The sequence below is a fragment of the Leucoraja erinacea genome, chromosome 16, assembly GCF_028641065.1.
Source record: "Leucoraja erinacea ecotype New England chromosome 16, Leri_hhj_1, whole genome shotgun sequence".
Classification (NCBI taxonomy): Eukaryota; Metazoa; Chordata; class Chondrichthyes; order Rajiformes; family Rajidae; genus Leucoraja; species Leucoraja erinaceus.
In genome coordinates this window covers 23,591,323-23,614,142 of record NC_073392.1, presented here as the reverse complement: position 1 = coordinate 23,614,142, position 22,820 = coordinate 23,591,323, and the positions used below count along the sequence as shown (strand labels likewise).

General features: G+C 42.1%; 1 protein-coding gene across 1 annotated transcript in view; it reads right to left on the bottom strand.

Annotated features, from left to right (window-relative positions):
- Positions 1-22,820, bottom strand: part of ift122 (intraflagellar transport 122 homolog (Chlamydomonas)) — a 56,293-nt gene that overhangs the window by 12,927 nt on the left and 20,546 nt on the right. The window contains exons 12-23 of the mRNA XM_055647859.1: positions 21,720-21,857; positions 19,756-19,920; positions 17,337-17,534; positions 16,451-16,591; positions 14,377-14,430; positions 13,707-13,868; positions 12,676-12,842; positions 9,582-9,753; positions 7,622-7,724; positions 4,447-4,587; positions 3,427-3,524; positions 2,760-2,860 (exon numbers count right to left, since the gene is read on the bottom strand). Of these exons, the coding sequence (XP_055503834.1) occupies positions 2,760-2,860; positions 3,427-3,524; positions 4,447-4,587; positions 7,622-7,724; positions 9,582-9,753; positions 12,676-12,842; positions 13,707-13,868; positions 14,377-14,430; positions 16,451-16,591; positions 17,337-17,534; positions 19,756-19,920; positions 21,720-21,857 (1,640 nt within the window). The remainder of the gene's footprint in view (positions 1-2,759; positions 2,861-3,426; positions 3,525-4,446; positions 4,588-7,621; positions 7,725-9,581; positions 9,754-12,675; positions 12,843-13,706; positions 13,869-14,376; positions 14,431-16,450; positions 16,592-17,336; positions 17,535-19,755; positions 19,921-21,719; positions 21,858-22,820) is intronic.

Here is a 22,820-nt window from a genome sequence, read left to right as displayed (position 1 = left end):
AGTCCACAGGCCGAGCCGGGCAGGGTCACAGGACCCCGCGCTGCCCATCAGCGCCGCCCGCGTTGGGAGCTCCGCAAACCGCAGCTCCAGGATGTCGGTGCAGCAGGTCCAGCACTCTGGGCTCCAGACGGCGACCCCCGGTAAGGCATCGCCATCCCCGCGATGTTCCAGCGCTGTCCCGCCGCTGCTGGAGCTCCGGTCGATCCCGGCAGGAAAGGCCGCGCCAATCCAGGTAGGTAGGCCGCTGGGGGGGGCAAGGACGCGACTCGAATAATAGTCGCGTCCTCACCAGGAAGCGGCTGGAGGACGGTATCCCCCGCACCGTGCCCTCTTCCCCCACATAAAAACCCCCAAAAAACACACACTTTTTCAAACTAAATAAACAAAAAAACAAAAAGATACCGGGCTGTAGGTGGAGGCTGCTGACACCAGCACCACCGGAAGTACAATACAATACTCAATAAGTATTGATATACAGTTTTTTAGACAATAGACAATAGGTGCAGGAGGAGGCCATTCGGCCCTTCGCGCCAGCACTGCCATTCAATATGATCATGGCTGATCATCCACAATCAGTACTCCGTTCCTGCCTTCTCGCCATATCGCCTGACTCCGCTATCTTTAAGAGCTCTATCTAACTCTCTCTTGAAAGTGTCCAGAGAATTGGCCTACATTGCCTCCATTCCCCTTCGAATATTCTGTGTACAAGGCAGCATCCGTGGGAAGCGATGTAAGCTGATATTTCACTTCTTTTATTCAGTGTCTCCCAGTCTCCACTTGAGTGCAAGATGCAAGAAGAGACTTTGCAGGCCTCAAGGGTGTTGATGAAATGATGTTCTTGTTTCTGCCAGTGCATCACCTGTGAAGACCTCAAGAAGCTGCAAGTAACACAATGCCCATTCTGAAAGATGATGGCTACCATACCCAACCTCACTGACCTGTCACTGCAATACCTCACTGATCGAATGTCTGCATTTAGCTTCAGTTTACAATTGAATAGCCAGGCCTTGAGCAGGCATGTTGTCCATCATTTAGTAAAGTTTTGAACTGCCACAACTCTTTAAGCGATGTCAGCTGGCTGTTTGAAAACATGTTGGGCGGACTCTCAGTCGGACAAAAATACACCTGACATAAAATGATTTTTCCTCCCCAAGCTCAAGCACAAACCAGAAATTGAATCAAACCACCTCCATCATGTGTCAGAGTGGGGGCAGGTGAGGCGGTGGGTGCTGGTGTCTACTTTCCATCATGTGTCATCTCTGCAAGAACTGAGTTAAGATGTTTCTCTACACTGGTCATCAATACTGCAGGAGGTTTGGAAGGAGCTTATAGTTTAGTTTAGTGATACAGCGTTGAAACAGGCCCTTTAGCCCACCAGGTCCTTGCCAACCAACAATCACCCCATATACTAGTTATATCCTACACTCTAAGGGACAATTTACAGAAGTCAATTCACCTACAAACTCGCACATCTTTGGAATGTGTAAAGAAAGTGGAGCACTCTGAGAAAACGCACGTGGCCACCAGAAGAATGTGCAAACTCTGTACAGACAGCACCCATAGTCAGGATCGAACCCAGGTCCCTGGAGCTGCAAGGCAATAACTCAACCACTGCGCCACTGTGCTTCTATAATTGCATGGAAACAGCAACCCATACCAGTACCACTGGGGAGCATTTAAAGCAGTGCCATTCTTGGATCTGTGGGTATGCTTTCAAGCACTATGAAGCCTATCCAGCACAGCCCTGCTAGGAGACTGTTGCCCATAGATTGCAGCTCAGTACATAGAGGTTTGAACTTCTACACTGAGTTGGAAAATGAAATGAAATGAAATGAAATGATTCAATTTATTGTCATTGTCAGTGTACAGTACAGAGACAACGAAATGCATTTTTAGCATCTCCCTTGAAAGGGAGACACAGGGCGTCGCGGTGTGCCCGCGCCTGCCGCCGTAACATTCCATTACAGGCAAAGGTGGGTGAAGTGTCTTGCCCAAGGACACAACGACAGTATGCACTCCAAGCGGGATTTGAACCGGCTACCCTCCGGTCGCCAGCCGAACTCTTAGCCCATTGTGCTATCTGTCGTCCTGGTGAACATAAAATAATACAAATGAACAGTCAGAAGGGTCAGTCAGAACCTTTCCCCCCCCCCAAGGTGGAAATGTCCAACACTAGTGTGCATAGCTGCAAGGTGAGAGGGAAAAAGTTTAATGGAGATGTGTGGGGCACGTTTTGTGCAGAGAATAGATGGATATGGATCATGTACAGGCAGATAATATCACTTTAACTAGGCATTGTGTTCAGCACAAATACTGTGCGCCAAAGGGATGGTTCCCATGCTGTACTGTTCTATGCTCTAAGGTAGAAGACAACCGCAATGGAGTGCAATATGATGATCATTTCAGAAACATGGCTAAAAGATGTATAGAAATGACACCAATTGAACCCGAGGGCATTCAAGCAGAAACAAGTATATTTGCAACAAAAGGAGCCCCGTGGATGTGGAGAAGCGTAAAGTAGAATGGAAGGCATTAGCTTAAGGCACTGCAATAAGTCTGGATAGAAAATGGTGAAATATAGTGATAATTACTAACAGGCACCATTAACTACATGATAGATATGTTAGTCTTGCCTACTTCATCATTCCAGAACTTATCACAGCAGCATCAAAATAATGCGAATGAATCGTAACTGAACAATCAATACAATTTATCACAACCTTTCATCACAAGAAACAGCTCAGATGACAAAAGGATACACTTTGGAGATGCCCAAAGGAGTTTCTTTGGTAAGGTTATGTAATAGAAACCGTGAGATGTTGAAAAGTGCTTCGGGTAAATGGGAACTGAAAGGTTCATCCTGCAACAAAAATAAGAATAATAGTAATTCCGGACTTATGTTCTAACTCACTGTTGCTACTTATTCTCTCATGCCTTAAGATTTCCATTTTGAGGTGAAAGAAAAAAAATCAGAATGATTGTAAACTGTACCAGAGTAAAATGAGATATAAAACAAGAAAGTACCGTTTGAAATGTAGCTTAACTAAATACGTGATATTAGATTTCTTCCCCTAAACGGCATAAGTAAACCAGACCATCTTTATAACCATTCAGTAATTTTACAGTCATTATAACAATAACTAGTTGATGTTTTCCCAAATTCCATATTATCAACTGAATTTAAATTCGGCAATTGCAGTAGCAAATGGGTCCATATATTGTTCTTCCAAGCACCAGTATTCCTAGTTGGTACTTCAACTGCTGTGCCCATTAATGGCAATACAAACCATGTTAGAAGTGATGGTGCAAACGTCCTTTTCAGTCAAGGCCAAGTGCAGATCAATTATAGGTTACATTTTCTTTAAAAGTGCAGATTATAAGGACTTTGAGCTTTATTTATGAAATACATCTTCAATCGCTTCTTACCGTATATCTCTGGATTGAGTGATATGCATGGTAGAGTTCTGCTAGATTCTGGAAGTGGTGAAACTTTTTAAGCATCTCAAGCTGTTTCTCCTTCTTTTCTGTTAAATACATAACAATGTTTTGTAAGAATCATATTACTCATAAAGACCACGGCGGTCGTCCGGAGAGGACCCGGAGGCGTTAGTGGAGAGGTCGGTGTGGCGGTTGATGATGGATGCTGCCGACCGACAGACGAGGACGGACACGTGGAATTGAGAACGCCGCTGCTGAAGGAAGGAACAAAGGAGGACCCAGCGTGGGTGGATCGCCGTGAGGGAGGTGGAAGGACAATGGAGGACCCGGTGTGGGGGGGGGGGGGGGGGGGGGACCCGTGTGGGGGGGGGGGGGGGGGGGGGGGTGGAGGGGGGGGGGAGGGGGGGGGGGGGGGGGGGGGGGCAGGGGGGGGGGGGGGGAGAACAAAGGGGAACAAAATGCAGAGGCACTTTGTAACTTTGTAAGTGCCCTTTATGGGCGACTATTTGCATACCTTGGGTATGCAAGCAAAGAATTTCACTGTGACTTGTCACATGTGACAATAAAGTATTCAATTCAATTCAATAATAAAGTGGAAGAGCTGCAAAACATGGTGTATAAATAAGGAACTGCAGATGCTGGTTTACACAAAAGTCCTTGATTAACTCAGCATGTCAGGCAGCATCTCTGGAGAACATGGATAGATGACGTTTCGGGTTGAGATCCCTCTTCAGATCTAGTAAACATGGGTCTAGCCAAGCACTGCATAGACAATATCCAAAATTAATAGGCTGCATCATTGAATCGGCTTTCCAGAACCGCATCAACGGGTCAACTATCTACAGTAAACATGGTGTAATATGAACAATATAACAGATCCTCTAGAAGTTGGCAGTCGTGGTCAATGTTATGTAGACTTTTGTGAAGCTTTTTGAGATTATGGATTGCGCCAAGAATTGAGGACTTCTACTTCAACGCATTGCACAGACAATATGCAATGAAGCTTACCTCGAGCTATATCCAGGCACTGCATAGACAACATCCAATAATAATAGGCTGCATCGTTGAACCGGCTTTCCAGAACCGCATTGTGGGTCAACTGTTCGAGAACTTTAACTGCCTCATCCTGCTGACCAGCTTTGTGAAATGCTGCGAGAACGAGCAAAGAATACAAAAATATCTCAACAAATCACCGCTTCTGAAATCTGAAAAAAGAGAGTTGGTCTTTTACCTCTTTGAACCTGCTCTGCCTGTGGGGAAAATCCTACTTGGAACTTACTTTTCATGCAGGCGCCAATTTATATCAGCAAGATCAGCACCCCTGTTAGTCACTGCCTCTCTAAACCCTTTATACCTACTCTGCTTTCTGCATTGAATCCCGTTTACTCTCATTCTTTCAGTTGAGTAATTAATCTTTTAATTTTTAGTGGCTCTATCAAAGACCCTCCTCTCTGCCTCAATCTGTTTATAATGAACACCTAATTAGTTGGCCACTCCGTTAGTCAAAGTTTTCCCAAAAATCTTCAGGTTATATCTTTATTCTTTATTGCATCTAAACCATAAGGGGAGCAATATCCTTGCTGGGAGGTTTGCTAGTGCTACTCAGGACGGTTTAACCTAGAGAGGCAGGGGCTGGGAAACCAAGTTCTTGTTCAGAAATTGGAAGGTGTGATGGGAAAATAGAAATAGGGAACAGTAAATCTCAAAGGAAGGACAAGTAGGGAGAGACAAAAGAATATGGTGAAACTGATAAGCTGATGTGTTTACTTCAAATGCAGGGATTATTGGGGAGAAAGAAGATTAACTTAGAGCCTGGATCAGTGCTTGGGACTATGATGGTGTGGCCATTGTGGAAACGTGATTGTGAAAGGGACACAAATGCAGCTCAATGTTCTGGGATTCCGATATTTCAGACATAATTAAGAGGGAGGAAAAAGAGGCAGAGGAGTTACGCTCCTAAGGGTGACTGTCATGGCGGCGCTCAGCGAGGACATACTGGAGGGTTCATCCGCTGAGGCGATATGAGTAGAGATTGGAAATAAAGAAAGGTGCAAACATTCTAATGGAATTGTACTGTGGGGGCCCCCCTATAGCAAATGGGAGATAGAGAAACAAATATGTAGACATATTCCCGAAATATGCCAAAGCAACAGGGTTGTATTAGTGGGTGACTATAAGTTCCCCAGTATTGAATGGGATTTTGTTCTTAGATGGGACAGAAATTATAAGGTGTATCCAAGTGTGTTTCTTGAAACAGTATGTGGATAGTCAAACCTGAGAAAGGACCTTGTGTTGGGAATTGAGCCTACCAGGTGCCTGGTGTTTCAGTGGAAGAGTATGTTAGGGATAGTGATCATATCTCCATAAATGTTAAGGATATTTTGATGAGGGAGAAGGCCTGGGCTTATGGGAAGGTACTAAACTGAAGTAAGGCAAGCTACACCATCATTAGGCAGAAGCTCAAGAGGGCAAATGGCAGAAATTGTTATGAGATAAGTCCACATCTGACATGTGGGAGTTGTTTAAATGCCAGTTGATCGAAGTTCAGAATCGGCATGATCAATAAGAAGGAGGATAAGAATGACAAAGTAAGAGAACCTTGGATGACCAAAGCAGTTGGAAATTTGATCAAAAAGAAAAATAAAGCACATTAACGGTTTAAGTGGATGGAATCAGACAGGGCCTTTGAGGAACATAAAAATGGAGGAAATAACTCATGTTCCAAAACCATTTATATTTGTATTAAAACCAAGAGGGTAACCAGGAAGAAAGTAGGACTGCTCAAGGATAAATTAGGGAATTTGTGCTTGGAGTTTTTGGATGTAGGTGAGGTATTTAACAAGTACTTAGCATCTGGTTTCACCAAGGAGAAGGACGTGGAATACAGTGAGATCAGTGTGGAGAATACTAAAATACAAGGGCAGTTTGTGATTAAGAAGAAGGTGCTGTGGCTCATGAAGAGCATTAAGGTGGATCAATCCCTGAGACCTATCTCATCTTATTAACAGAGGCAAAAGAGGAGATTGCAGGAACCTTGATGAAAATGTTTGCCACAGGAGAGGTCCTGGAGGACTGAAGAGTAGCGCCTTGTTCCTTTATTTAAGAAGGGAAGTAGAGAGAATCCAAGGATTGAAAGGCTGGCAAGGCTCATGTCAGTGGTAGGCTATTGGAGAGGATTCTTCAGGATAGGATTTACTCCCATTTGGACAAGAATGGTTTCATTTGAGACAGTCAACATGGCTTTGTGTGTGGCAGATCGTGCCTTACTAAGTTTTTTAAGGCGGTGATGAAGGTGATCGATGAATGTAGGAAGATGGATATTGTCCACATTGATTTTAGTCCCTCATGGTAGGCTAATCTAGTAGGTAAAGGTGCATGAGATTACCAGTGACTTGGTCGAATGGATTCAGAACTGGTTTACTGATAGAAGACAGATGGTTGAGGTGAAAGGACAATATTGAGGATGGAGGTCTGCGACCAGTGAGATTTCTGCTTGTGATATATATAAATGACTTGGGCATAAACGTAGATAGGTTGGTTAGTATGTTTGCAGGTGACATCAAGACTGCTGGGGACATGGACTGCAAAGAGGCTTTCAAAGAATACAGTGGGATACAGATCGACCACAGAAATGGACGGAGAAATAGCAGATATGAGTTAATCCGAGTAAGTGTAAGGTGCTGCATTTTGGGAGGTCAAATGTAAAGGAAAATATATAATTAATGGCATGACCCTTAACAGCACTGATATACATTAGGATCTTGGGGTCCAAGTCCAGAACTCCCTGAAAGTGGCAACACAAGTAGATAGAGTGATAAACAAGGCAAATGGTCTGAAAAAGAGTTCCAAACTAGCAAGGATAGGTTGACTTGCTGATGGTTGTCTTGGTGGGCCAAAGGGCCTGTTTCTATACTGTATCTCTAAACTAAACATAGAAGGCCAGTGGTCCATCTGTCCCATTCCCCACTCCTTACTCACATGGCCATCAACTCCCCTTTGATTCTTTTAGCCACTGATCTACACGAAGGGAAAAAATAACATAGCCAATTAACCTAGCAGCACACCACCTATGTGGGAGGAAACTGGAGCATCTGGAGAAGAAATGCACACGACCACAGAGTTTGTGCACTCGGCCCAATTTGCACCCAGGGTCAGGAGTGAACTCAGCCAAACCCAATCTCACCTTTTTGAGCTTCTTCAAACTGATCATTTTCTGCCAGCCACTGTGCATATGGCACATATACGAGGTCTTTGAATTCCGGATGTTTCTCTACTAAAGAGAAGGCCTGGTTGAAAGAGTTCAAATCATGAGAACAGAAATAATAATGAAGAACACAGATAAAAAATACAATAAATCAGTGCTGATGTAACTCAGCTGGTCAGGCAGCATCTCTGGAGGACATGGGTAGGTGATGTTTTAGATCGGGAGCCTTCTTCGGAGTGATTGCAAGTGAGAGAGAAAGCTGGAAGAGAGGAGGAGATGGGACAAAGACTTGCAAGTGAAACGGGAGGGGGGGGAGGATTGATTGGCAGATGAGCAGAACTACAGGACACAGAGGAAATATGGACGTGATCCATTCTACAACAGCAAGGGGATAACTATGTTTATTAAAGAAAGGACTTTCCCCAGCAACTCCCCTTCTCATTGTGACTTTTCTGTCCTGATCTCCTCCATTCCCAGAGTAAGGCCCAAGACAGAAAACTGAAGGAACAGCACCGCGTATTCCGCTTGGGTAGCTTACAACTAAATGCTATGAACATTGAATTCTCCAATGTTAGGTAACTGCGCACCCTCCCCCACCACACCTCCCCATTTCCCCCTCTCTTCCCTGTGCCCTAACTGGATACACACCCATTTCTCCCACTATCCCGCCGCTCTATTCCCTCCTACAAGTCCTCTTCCACCTCTAGTCCTTCCACTGGCTTCACCTTTCACTCATTTTCTCCCCTTATCTCACAACCTTTTGTCTTCTCTTTGACCTTTCCCCACCCATGTCAATTAAACCCTATTAACCTGCATCCATTTATTATTTGCCAGGCTTTGTCCCATCCCCGACTCTTCCAGCTTCCCAACCCCCCCACCCACCTCCCTACAATCAGTCTGAAGAAGGGTTCCAACTTGAAACTTCACCTAACCATGTCCTCCAGAGATGCCACCTGACGTGCTGAGTTAGTCCTGCACTTTGTCTTCTTTTATAAAGCAGCATCTCGTATCTGCAGAAAAAAATATCCTTCCTTCGGCAAAATATGGCTCAGTAGTATAGTGGAAAACCAACCAGTGGTCAATCCAGTACACCCCCCTTGAGCAATACAAGCTGCAGTATAAACATTTAATGGAGGAAAGAAAACTGACACCTTATCTCAATTCCAAATTATTGAGCAATTGTTGAATACCAATGCTAAATAGTCAACAACACTGTTAGTTAGGGAGCACTGGTCTGGCGAATAGTGCAGTCTATAGCTGCCAAAAGACTATTATGATATCTTCCTAGATGCACTAAATCATGTAAATCTTCCTGTACTACATTCATAATGTTGCTGCATCTATGCTCAGTGCAATTTTTCTGAATCTCAAACGCCATCCTGTGGCATATGCATGACATTTCAATTGCTCGACCAGTTAACTTTAGCAGATTTAGATTAATACCTTATGTACTTAAATTTCCAAGAATTACCCACATATTTTGCATCTTTTAATACTACAGCTTCCCTAATGTTATACCATCTTGCATGGGTGGCACCGTGATGCAGACAGTAGAGCTGCTGCCTCAATTCCTATAAGCGGGGTTCAATCCTGCCATCGGTCTGGAGTTTGTACATTCCCCCTGTGGTTTACCACTGTGTGCTTTGGTTTCCATCCTCTTCCCAAAGATATACTGGCTGTTAAGTTAAATGGCTGCTGCAAATTGCCCTATTAGGTAGATCAAGAAAGATTTGATGGGAATGTGTGGGGGATAAAATGGGATTAGTGTAGAAAGGTGCTTAATAGATATCACAGAGGATTTGGGCCAAAGAGCCCATTTCCATTCTGTCCAACACTTGATGTTTTTCACAATAAAACAAACTTAGACCGTGGTGACAATTTGGTACACAGTGCTGTTAATATTGTTCATGTAATTGTTTCTGCTGACAGACTGTCTCACCTCTTCCCAGTGCCTGGTTTCCACATGCAGTAGGATCTGAGCCTCTAGGTCCCCCATCTTCATATATGTCTCTGCAGCATATCCAGGATGTTGCAGCTTCTTTAAAAAATATGCGCATCTTGATAGGGGTTCCCTCTCAGCCTTATCTAGTTTTCGAGCTACATCAATTAACCTGCATAAAATGACAACCAGTTGTGTAAAATAGTGTTTTAGCATTAACTCAGAAAAGCATTTTCCAATAATTCTGTGACTGTTGCATGGTCCAGATCCCTTTGTTGAGAGGTGGCATGTTCTGTGCACCACCATATTGTATGGTGTATCGTTTATAATGTTATCAAGCAGGAGAAATAGGATTTATTGGATAGCAGGATCTGCCAACACTGAAAGATTGACAAAGATAGCGATGAAATAGCAAAACAATGGGCTGTGTGAATTGATGTGATGACTATACATGTTTAAAGGAGTGGACAACAGAACTATCAACTTTAACAACATGAAGTGCATCAAAACTAATAGCAAGCTGAACAAGTTACATCAACTTATTTGATCAGGTTTTTTTTTCACACAGAGAGTGGTGAATCTCTGGAACTCTCTGCAAGGGTAGTTGAGGCCAGTTCATTGGCTATATTTAAGAGGGAGTTACATGTGGCCCTTGTGGCTAAGGGGATCAGAGGGTATGGAGAGAAGGCAGGTACGGGATACTGAGCTGGATGATCAGCCATGATCATATTGTATGGCGAACGGTGCAGGCTCGAAGGGCCGAATGGCCTCTACTCCTGCACCTAATTTCTAAAAGCAAACACAAAAGCAAACTCAGAAAGCCTTACAAACCAATTGCATTACAGTGCAATGACAATTATAAAGAAATGCTAATATATTGTTGCACACCTAGGTACTTAACAATTAATTATTTACCCAGAGCAGTATTTACCCTTTGGAGAAGTGAAATGCTATGGATGCAGAAGCAGGGCACAACAGAACTACAAATAAAATGGAGAAATAGTTAACTAGGGAGCAACGTAGCTGACGGGAGAGGAGGGATTGACCAGGGTGTAAGTGGTGCTTGATTATGTTGGTTGCTTTCCCCAAGGCAGCGTGATGTGTACATGGAGCCGATGGGCCAGGGGTGGTGGGGGGGAAGAATCTGGTTTGTGTTATGGACTCGGGTGCATCCACAATTCTCTGCCTTTTCTTGCAGTTTTGGGGAGAGTGGTTGTCAGACTAAGTTGCGATGCAGTCTGATACTTTCCACAGGGCATCTATAGAAATTGGAAAAGTCGTTGAAGACATGCCAAATTTCCTTAGTAGTCTGAGGAAGTAGAGGCACTAATATGCTTTCATGGCCATAGCGTGTGCTTGGACCAGGACAAATTCTTGGCATTATTTACACCCAAGAATCTGAAGCTCTTGACCATCTCCACTTAAACACCAGTGATGCTGATTGGGAGGTGCACACAACTTTATTTCATAAATTTGATGACTAACTGACATTGAGTGAGAGGGTGTCAAGCTCTGTACTCCATCATCACTGTTTGAGACCTGACCTGCCACGGTGGTGTCATCCGAGGTTGGCCATACAATTGTGAGTGTACAGGGAGTTGGGAGTGGACGGGGAGAAAGGGGCTGAGAACATATCTTGGTGGGGCACCAGTGTTGAGAATTATCATTGAGAATGTTTTGTTGCCTATCCTTACTGGTTGCGTTCTATGGGTCAGATAGTCGAAGATCCAGTAGGGGTACTGAGCCCTATGTCCAGGAGTTAGGAGATGCATCTGATTGGGATTATGGCATTGAAGGCTGTGAATAAATAGAAATCTAAAGTGCACATTTGAGAAAAACAGGAAAGAGCTTACATAGGTACATAGGATAAAATACCAGAAATCTGGTGACTCAATTAATATAATCACAATATTAAAAAAAAGATAGACAGAACACATCTAGGGAGCCAGAGGATGGTTATCACAGAACTGTTAATTAATAGGGTGCATCCTCTTTAATTTACATAGAATACAGCACAGGAACGCACCCCACAGCCCACGTTGGTGTCAAACATGATGCCAAGTTAAACTGATCTCATTCTACCTGTACATGATCCATATCCCTCTATTTCCTACACTTCCATGTGCCTATCTAAAAGCCTCTTACACGCCACTATCAAATCTGCCTCCACTATCACCGATGGCAATGCATCTCAGACCTCCACTAACCTCTGTGTAGAAAAAACGGCCCGCACATCTCCATTAAACTTTCCCTCTCTCACCTTATAGCTATGCCCTCTAGTGTTAGACATTTCTATGCTGGGAAAAGGGTTCAGACTGCCTACCCTATCTCTGCCTCTGATAATGTTATATATTCTATCAAGTCTCCCCTCCACCTCCGACATGCAAGAGAAACCAATCCAAGGCATAGCGGCGCAACGGTAGAGTTGCCGCTTTGCAACGCCAGAGACATGGGTTTGATCCTGACTATGGGTGCTGTCTGTATGGAGTTTATACTTTCTCCCGGTGACTGCGTGGGTTTTCTCCAGGTGCTCCGGTTTCCTTCCACATTCCAATGACTTGCAGATAGGTTAATTGGCTTCCGTAAATTGCATTTAGTGTGGAGGATGCAAAATTGGGATAACATAGAACCCGTGTACTGGTGATCTTTGGTCGACGTGGACTCGGTGGCAGAAAGGGCCTGTTTCCATGCTCATAACTTCCAATAAGCTGCCTTCAGGAGTGCAACTAACCCACAGCAGAGATGGGAAACTGTTCAACCTATGTAGCTTACACTCCAGAACATATGTCACCCTGATATCAGACGTCATGCTGGAGCATGTATGTGAGCTTTACCTGTGCACATTCACAGCTAAGCTTCAAGTCATCACCAACAATTAACATCTAATATGTTAAGAAATATTAGAATATTTCTAATGCCTGCACAATGGCCAAAACTGAATATTTTGATGAAATATCGATTCACAATAGGAGATGTTAATAAATGCACAACCATAAATCATAAAAAAGGCGTCAAAGAAAATACAGGATATGTGTGTTTTTTTTTTCATTTTCCCAGACTCACAAACAGCAATTCTTGCAATGAACAAACTTACATATCAACCCAGCCATTGTCCCCGATGATTTCAATTGCTTTCAGATGTTCTCCAGCAGAGATGTACATCTCTGCTGCTGCTTTTGGTTCATTGATGTTTCTGGCCCAGTCTGCTTGTTTAGTAATCAACATCTTGGTGTCCTTGGGATCGCCCGAGCCAAGGAAATCCTGAGGATGTCACAATAAAATGCATCATTACTGCTTCCTTTGGTTTTCATCCAGAACATTATAAAACAAAACGATTTAAATCCAATTTGGATTTTTTTCTACATAAATGTAATCAGGGTTTCTGCAACAAGCTGTTTACGAAGACGAATTATCCATGGACAAGACCATGGATAATTAAAATCATAGTGATTCAAATAGTGCACAATGCTTCCATGCGAGTAGTGAAGTAATATGCAAGTCAAACAAAGGCTATTCTTGTTCATGCAATTTCAGGATGTGGACGTCACAGCAAAGGCAACATGTACTTCCTATTGCTAATGGCCCTTGAGAAGATGTTGCCTTGAACTGCCACTGTCCTTCCACAGTGCTGTTGGACAGCAAGTCCAAGGATTTAGCAGAAAAATGAGAAAAAAGTGAATTTTTGGTCAGGGTAACATGTAACTTGGAAAATAATCTAAAGACACTGTTCTCCTGCTCCTACTGCCTTTGTCACTTTTGCCTACATTGAAGGAGGGAAAGTGGCACAGCAAGGGTGGCACAGACAATAGACAATCAAGTCAAGTTTATTCGTCACATACACACAATAGGTGCAGGAGTAGGCCATTCAGCCCTTCGAGCCAGCACTGCCATTCATTGTGATCATGGCTGATCATTCACAATCAGTACCCCGCAAGTGCTGTAGGTGATTTATTAACATTTAAATTGCAGAAAAGATTCAAGCATGAAAACAATATGGGTCATCAAAGGCGGCAGCGTTACAAAGTACAAGTTAAGATAAAAAGGTGTTCCAGATCATTTATACATACTAGTTAAAACTTCTGAACCTGAAAATGTACCCTGGAGATATTATTTATCGCACAGTACCTTGGCGTAGTCAAACATCCGAAGATCTGTGTACATGTTTAGTGCTCGACTATTATTTCCCGTCTTCTTGTATAACTTGGCAGCCTCATGAAATTTGGCCTGATAGGCATGCACATCTGCTAAAAACAGCTCATTATCATTCTCACCATGTTTTTTACGTTCCTGAAAATAAAACAAATTCCATTTAATAACTTAGAACACAATTGGAGATTATACAGTAAGAATATCAATATGGCGGTGAAGTGGAAAGTCACCGGAAAGGTCCAGTGGAAATTGCAGGTGTAGTGAATAGTCTGCGAGCTCACCTCCCGCACCGCCGGAAAGCACCCTCAAGTCCCGAGGTCACTTGTGGAAGTGGGACATGGGTACTTTTGATGGCAGGTGAGCTTATACTGCATATATATTCCATGAAAAAAATCTAATGGAAGAGGAAGAAAATTACAATCTCCTTGAGATCGTACTCTTCGCAATTACTGATTGGTTTGGATCATTATTTGAGTTATGGCTCAATCTTAAGAATAGCGATTCATGTCATGGTTGCAGCCTCAGTTTCAATTAGTCTGGGACAACAGCTTTGCACCCATAATTTTATTTAAATGAACACCATACAATAAACCCGAACCTCAACAAAAGTGAGACAATTAAATAATTTAAAAGATGATGTCCTTACTTCTATGTTGTTAATTAATTCCAGATAGCGGAGATCTCGCACCCGAACAAATGCCTATCAATAAATTAAAACATTAAATTAAAAGTTGCACTAAATTCCACTTGACTTATTTACAAAACCCAGCCTGTTTCTCCAGCATAATATCGACAGTGTTGCAGTATTAAAAATACCATATTTAATAGAATCTTAAGAAATAAAAGAATCACATCATTCAGTTCCTTGTTCAACAAGGGTATTTAGTGCTATTTGTTTTCAATTGGTTTCTATTATTTGGAGGTTAAAGTGGGAATTTAAAAAAAGACAAAGCGCTGTAGTAACTCAGCGGGTCAAGCAGCATTCCTGGGGAACATGTATAGGTGACATTTTGGATTGGGACTCTTCTTCAGACTGATTGTAAGTGGGGTGGGGGAATAAAACCAGAAGAGAGGAAGGGCGGAACAGAGCGTGGCAGGTAAAAGGTGAATACAGATGGAGGTTGTGATAAGCATATGTTAGACAAAGGCCATAAAAAGGGAAATAAGAAGGTGTGAGACACAAGGTTTGAAGAGCTGCGGATTGTAAAGTCAGAGAAAGGAATGTAGGTGGAGGTGGAGGGGAGAAATTGGAGCGTGATTGGTGGAGCATGGGGTGGGGGAGGATGGCAGGGTGGAAAGAGAAAGGGTAGGGTTTCTAGAGGCTACCTAAAATTAGTGAATTCAACGTTCAAAACATTAGGTTGTAAGCTACCCAAGCCTCCAGTTTACGTGTGGCTTCACTCTGCCATTGGAGGAAGCCCAGGACAGAAATGTCAGTATGGGAATAGGAAGAGGAATTAAAATGGTTAATGACCGGGAGATCTGGAAGGCCTCGGCAGGCTGAGGCATGTGTTTGGCGAAACAGTCATCCAGTCAACGCTTGGTCTCGCTGATGTACAAGAGGCCACATCGAGAACACTGCATGCAGTAGATGACGTTAGACAAGGTGCAAGTGAACTTCTGTCTCACCTGGAAGGATTGCTGGGGTCCCTGGATGGAGGCAAGGGAAGAGGTGTAGGGACAGGTAGTGCATATCCTGAGATTGCAGGGGAAAGTACCTGAGAGCGGGTGGTTTGTGTGGGAAGGGTTGAGTGAACCAAGGAGGTGCAGAGGTAGCGGTCTTTGCTGAAGAAGGAAGGAAAGGGATGGAATTGGAAAGACATGACTGGTGGTGGGATCAAGTTGGAGGTGATGAAAATGATGTGTTGGATGCGGAAGCTGGTGGGGTGAAAGACGAGGGGACCAGGGAACTCTATCTTTGTTCCATCTGGGGGAGCAAGAGCAGAACTACGGGACACAAAGGAAATGTGGGGAAGGATTATTTATGACAGCAGGGGGAAATCCATGTCCCTCCTCCTCCACCTGTGCCCCACCTGGATTTGCACCTATTTCTCCCCTCCCCTCCCATTCCTTCCTCTGGCTTCACTATTCACAACTCTTCAATCATTTTTTGTCTCAGATTTTTTAATCTCCAACCTTTGTCCAACTGTCTGCCTATCAACACCTCCAAAATGCTACCTGACCCCCTGAGGTACTCCAGCACTTTGTGCAGTTCCCTGTTTCTACATTAAAAAAAATAAAATCCTGCGGATACAAACAAACAAACAGACAGATGCTGGGAGCGATCAGCAGGTCAGGTCACATTCACTTGGAGTGGGGGTCGAATGGAGAATTCAAGTGATAGGAAACTGGAAGCTCACGGCCACGTGTGGACTAAGGAGATGTTCTGCAAAACAATCACCTATCACTGCTTAAGGGAACCACATTGTGAGCAGTAAGGATAAACTAGAGGTAAAAGACAAAACAAAAATTTGTGTGGAATGAAAACAAAAGTCCCTACGGAAAACTGGTTTGCAAAAGAGGAATGGAAAAGCAAGGGGTGTTACAAGTACATGACTGTGATAAAATAGAAAAAGTAAATGAGATAGCCTGACCAACATGGACTATAATTGAGGGTGTGCCTCATTTGTTTGGTTATTATCCAAACATTGATTTCTCTACACTCGTGTGTACCCACCAAACGTACACCTATCGCACAACGTTAATGTACTGCAGAGTACCTTTTTAGCAGTTTCAAAGTCCATTCCTTCCAAGGCCTCCATCGCCAGATCTCTCCAGTCATTCTCTGTTACCCCCAGGCAAGCAATCTGATAGGCTTCCTTATACATCTTCTTTTCCAAGTACTGATACATGGGTGCAGACTTGTTTAAAAAATAAAGTGTTTCGATTAATTACAATTAAGTGTAACTGTGTCAATCAAACTGGACAGCTTTGTACTTTTTTAAAAATAACATACCGTAGACAATACTGTGAATAATAATCCCTTCAATGGTACAGAACGTGCTGCTCGGGATGGAGGTTGAGGCAGATATACGATAGTGGCAGTTAAAATTCTTTTGGACAGGCATATGACCAGGCGAGGATTGGAGGGATATGGATTATGTGCAGGCAGATAAAAATTAGACATGGCAGGATATTCTGCAGAAATATTGTGAGCTGAAGGGCATGTTCTTGTGCTGTACTGTTCTACCCACAGTTTAAAATACATCCAATATTTTACTCATTTTCTTTGACTTAAGCCCAAAGTCCACAAGTACCAGTCTCCTTTCCATTCCTCACCTTTAAAGCAAATTATAGATAGCAATGACAGCAGGCTTTCAGCCCAGAGGTCAACAGCTCCAGACCTTCACATTACATCTTGATTCTGCCTCCACCTTCATGAGCCTTCAACATGGATCATTGAATAGTTATTTGGAATTCGATCCTGGTGATTTTATTTTTCCCTCAATGTAGTAGTAATTAAAACAAACTAACTGCTTTTATTCAAATTCTAAAGATTCCTCTGGTTTCATTATACTTTCGTTACTTAAGCACGTTAAAATTGTTTTCCAACTTTTCATCACGTCTAGTTCTTGACAATAAATCAGCCAAAATAAGGAGACATACCTGTGGGACCTCAACAGCAGACATGGCATACACATGGAGGCAGAAGATCTTGGAGCCATTGTAGCCTACCACGAAGCCCTGGAGCTTCTGCTGGTGCACTGGAAAATTACTGGCTTTTATGTTGAGAAAACCACCACCAGAGAAACATAGCATGTTCTCACACTGGGTATTCCAGGCCACACTGTTAGCATTTGGCTCCTAAAAAGGATATTGGAAGGAGTATAACAAAATCATTATGATTGATTTAAATCAATTAACAACATTAATGACATTTGGTGCCCTGCGCATTATAAAAATGAATCTGCAGTACCATTGAAAATGATCATTAACTATAAAAAAGTAAGTCCAACATCACCTAATTATCAATAATAATTGTAATAAACTTTGTTGAATCATTTGTAAGCTGATATAAGGTATTCCCTGCAAAACTTTTGAATATCTTAAATTTAGCGCTGGGACAGTTCTAATAATGAGCATAGAGACAAATATAATTTGGTATAATTTCAGAATTTAAGAATCAGGAAGAATATTAAAAAATATGCAGAGATCTTTTGATAATTGTACCTTGAAATGACAGTTTTCTTGCCTTAAGATACTGTAATATTTTTTCATTGTACCTTAAAATATCACATTTTACTTGCTTGTCACTTCTTAATTTACACAGAAAATGTGTGATAATCATACCTTAAAATGACACCAACTCCGTGCTTGTTTACACGTATCTTATTGAAAATATTTTATATTACACCTACATGTGACTTGATACCTGTTCCTTGCTTGTCTACTCCAATTAGAGAGAAGTAGCCTTTACATGGGATATTTTTGATAATTTCTTTATAATTATACCTTGAAATGACACAATTTCCTTGCTTCCTTCCTCCCTTAATTTATACTGTACTTAAAAAAAATATATATACCTTACAATAACACATTTTATATATATTGAATCAGGCAAAAAAAAGAACATTATAGTGTCTATGACATACAGACTCTTGAATGCTTTTGTTTTTCAAATGAAACAGTTCTTATATTTTAACACTGTAACAAGTCATATACTAGATGGATGCAGTCTCTCCTCCCGGAGTTGGACTTCCAAACCACTCTTTGATCCCCGCATAACATTGCATGAGTCCATAAGAAATGTATGCCTTCACCCTTGAGCCCAGTGCAGGAGGATTCACTACACCTGCCCTCCACCAGAAGGCAGTCTTCAAGAATAGCTTCAGCAACCTACTATGATTATGTAATGAAGATGCACTTGGAAAGTTAGATGGGCTCTGGCTGTTATGTTACGAGGACATTTAAGAGTACCTGGATTGAATTTGTGATAAAAGAAAGGTTTCCCAATATATTTTAAGCTGCTCTCAGACACAAACAATGTGCGGAGCTGAGCGCTAGCCGTAGAGATGTGCGTGCAAAGACGGTCGGCCCTCGTCTGCTTACCGCTAAAAATCAACTTCACCGATTTCCACGCACTCAACCAACGGCGCCGCGGCCCACTGTCTCGCAGGAAGCCATTTATAGCGGAGATTTAGACAGATTCTTTTACCAATTTTTTTAACTGAATTTCAAAATCCACCGAAATCTGCAGAGAAATCTCATGCCTGTACATCACACCTATTGGAATCAAATTCCATTTGCTAACCATCAACCTTATGAGCTGATCAATATCATCTGAGACCTACAGCTACCATCCTCACTAGCAACCCCACCAATATTCATAGATTGCAAATATACTGATCATACCTCCTACCATTTCCAAATCTGTCTGGTTTCATCAATCTCCTCTCTTGCCTCCCATGGCAGCCTTCGACACATCTCATTAGATGCCATGTGAGACATGCGACACATCCTTCTTTTTAATGTCAAAATGCTCTGAAGTATCCTGACCCATCTCTCATACCATAGCCCTCTGCTTCCTGAAATAGAGCCATAGAATTGTACAGCACAGTAATGAACACTTTGGTCCACAGCATCCACGCCAACCTGTACACCAATCTACACCTCCCATTTCCATGCATTCAGACCCTATCCTTCAATGCCTGGTATTATTTAAACCGACTCTGGGAACAAATTCCAGATATTAATCACTCTCTGTGTTAAAAAAAACATTATCCGCATCCCCTTTAAAATTCCTTCCTCAAACCTATCACCTTGTTTTTGATCTAAACGTATGCCCCTTATAATTTTATCAAGCACTCTGTGTCTACCTCTATATAAACCAGCATCTGCAGTTCCTTGTTACTCCATGAGATCCTCACACTTGTAACAGAGGCAAGTGTGAAGGAGACAGAAGAAGGGGTTTGAGGAGAGTTTATAACAGAGGAAGAACAGGGAGTAAGTTTACAGTTCCAGCCCGTATAAATGTCACAACACATAATGGAAGATGTCTATTATATCATGACTTTACTCAACATACCTGAAAAAGAAGTTCCTTGGTACTTAGGTCATATACAAGACAAGTATTGTGTTCATCCACCACAGCCAGTTTGTTGCGAGACATACTCATGTCCAAACAGCGTACAGATGTTGCTTGTTTCAGAAGCACAATGGCAAAGGGATTGTCCACAAATATTTTCAAAATCTATAATAGACACAGAAAGCTGGAGTAACTCAGCGGGACAGGCAGCATCTCTGGAGAGAAGGAATGGGTGACCTTTTGGGTCGAGACCCTTCTTCAGACTGGTTAGGGATAAGGGAGAGATATAGACGGCGATGTGGACAGATAACAAGGTACATGTTTACATTTATAAATCATATTTCAAAATGTCTCTGTCCTCATTCATGTTCCTCTATTTATACCTACTCAAACAGAGCAGTTACCATCAACACACCTTCACCACCTTCTGACCACATCAACAGCATCTTTGTCATCTGGATTTTTGTCCATTTGTTTTATCCAGCCCTTTTCTGTCTGAAAATATGGTTCTTTTCTCAGTTTTCTCCGTTCTGATGAAAGGTCTTTGACTTGAATCACAAATCTATTTTGCTTCTGATACTGCCCATCAGTTTGAAGATAATGTGATCTCCTTCATCACAATTATTCATACACCACAGGAATCATGCCAAAAACACTACTGATTTAGCAAGAAAGAAACTATGCCCAAGAAGCTACTATTACTTAACCAAATTAAAGGACTGGCAAAACATGGATCAACCCCTTTTAAAAGAAAATCTGAGCAAGAATTTCCCACAATTCTCATCAACTGTACAAGGACGACCTGGTTGCCCTGATCACAGGGAACCTTCCCCTGGAGACTATCCTTCTTGGTGCAACAGCGTGAAAATCCAAATCTTAACCTTGGGCCGACATGGGTTTCATCACCCAGATTCTGTGATCACAGGGACCTAAACCAGCTGGCCCCAGGGAATAGCCACCTATATGCTTTAAGATGGCCAGCAGCTCTTTTATAATGTGGATATGTTTTGTGACAGCTGCCTCTCCCTTTAGGAGTCGCTCTGATCCCTTTCACAGGCTAAAAGGCCAAGAGAGGTCAATTCACAGTATTATTGCTATTGGTTGGCCATTTGTCAGCCTACTCTATAAAAAACAGACATTCGAGCCAGACTGGAAGAAGGGAGACAACAAGAGAAGGAGCGGAGAGTAGTGGAAGAAAGAAGAAAGAAAGAGGAAAGTGAGGAAGGTAGACAAAGTGAGACGCCTCCCTCCTAGTTGTGTTCCCCTGTCGCTGGTAAGAAGTAGACTTGGCCTTTGGGAGTATTCCTACATCTTTTGTAATCCTCAAAGGGTTCGTTTGGCTCCAGCTGCCTATATGACCTATGCTTCTTTGTTTTTTGCTGACCAGAGCCTCAATATCTCTCGTCTACCAGGGTTCAAATCCTGGCTGCCTCGACCTTCGCTCTTACAGGAACATGTTGGCTCTATCACACTTTTAAAAGCTTTGCACTTGCCCGACATTCCTTTACATGCTAACAGCTTCTCCCAATCAATCTTTACAAGTTTCTGTCTAATGCTGTCAAAAATAGCCATGCTTCAATTTAGGGCTTTAACTTATGGACCAGTCCTATTGTTTTCTGTCACTATTTCAAAACGAAACAGTTAAAAGCTGTCTTTAAATTTCTCCTTTCTAATCAAAATCATGCAGTGTTCTGGGACCACAGAGTTTTTCATTTAAGCTAAAGTGTTATAACATCATCTAATCTTTCCCTCAAACGAGTCTCTTGCTCCGGGATCCTTTATAGTTTGTGGTTGGCTGTGCTTTCAGTCTTTCTTCCATGCCATTGTTAAGCTCTGAAGTTAGTTAGCTTCATCATTGAAATTCTTGCTCATATCTTTGTCAATCTCCCTCAGCATACAAATGCAATGAAAATGTATGTAAATAGTACCAAACAATCCTGAAGGATTTCCTAGATTAACATTACCTGACCATTTTTCAGACCAACCAACAACCCTTCTCTTCCTGTTGGTCCTCCGATAACCTTAATGTAGCGAATGAGCGACTCCATAAGCCATTCTCTCTCCTTCACACCACTAAATGACAAGCACTGTAATCTTTTCTCCTGCATGGAACATAAAGGCGGTATGAGCAAAGTAACAAATTGCTGACTAAAAATGCCAATAATAGGCAAAATAGAATTTCTTAAATAAAAATATCAATCCTCTTCATCGTACAAGCCTCGCAATTTTGAACATGCACAGACAAGACCAAAGATAACATTTTATTAGGAAAACAGTCTTTCTCCATGGCAGTGGAAACTATATTAATAAGTACAACAGTTCCAAACTAAATGGATATTCCAAATTATTGACATTAGCAATTTTTTGTTGTAGTTTCAATGTTGATTCGTCATTTGGCGATTCAATTTCTAACTTGCAAATCATAGATTCATCATGGGAGTGGGGGGGGGAGGGGAGCAAAGGGCTATTTAAGATCCATCTAAACAAAATATAACATTAATTTGAACCGCATGTCTCAGATTATGATTAAATATTCCCCATCACAATTCCGTCATGAACATGTTTATAATTTCCACTTTCAATTTTAAGTTAGATACAGCTTCTCCCTTTAGCCTTCTTCTTTTACAGAGGCACAATTCCATGCATCAGCAATGTGCCATTTCACTTTGCATTGTACATCTTTTATTTATTTAAAAATAATATTTAAATGTTCTGTGTCTAAATATTAGATATTTTGGCAGACACAATTTTTAAAATGAAAGATAAAGTGCAATGATTGAACACAAATTGGTAATGAGATACCAACCCAAAGGTTAATTGTGAACCTTTGATGAGTTAGCCAACATCAGCTAATGTAGCAATTTGGATCCCATAATTAAACTCAGAACTTATAGTTTGAGGCCAGAATTTGGTGTTTATTCCTGACTATTTTCAGAAACCTTGACAAGAAGTTGATCGAAGTGGGCATTTGGGGAGGCTGACCATTCATCTTCCATAAAATAAATAACCCGTTTGCATTCTTTGCTGTGACTCACACAAGAGGTGTAAGGCATCAGCCAAGTGAC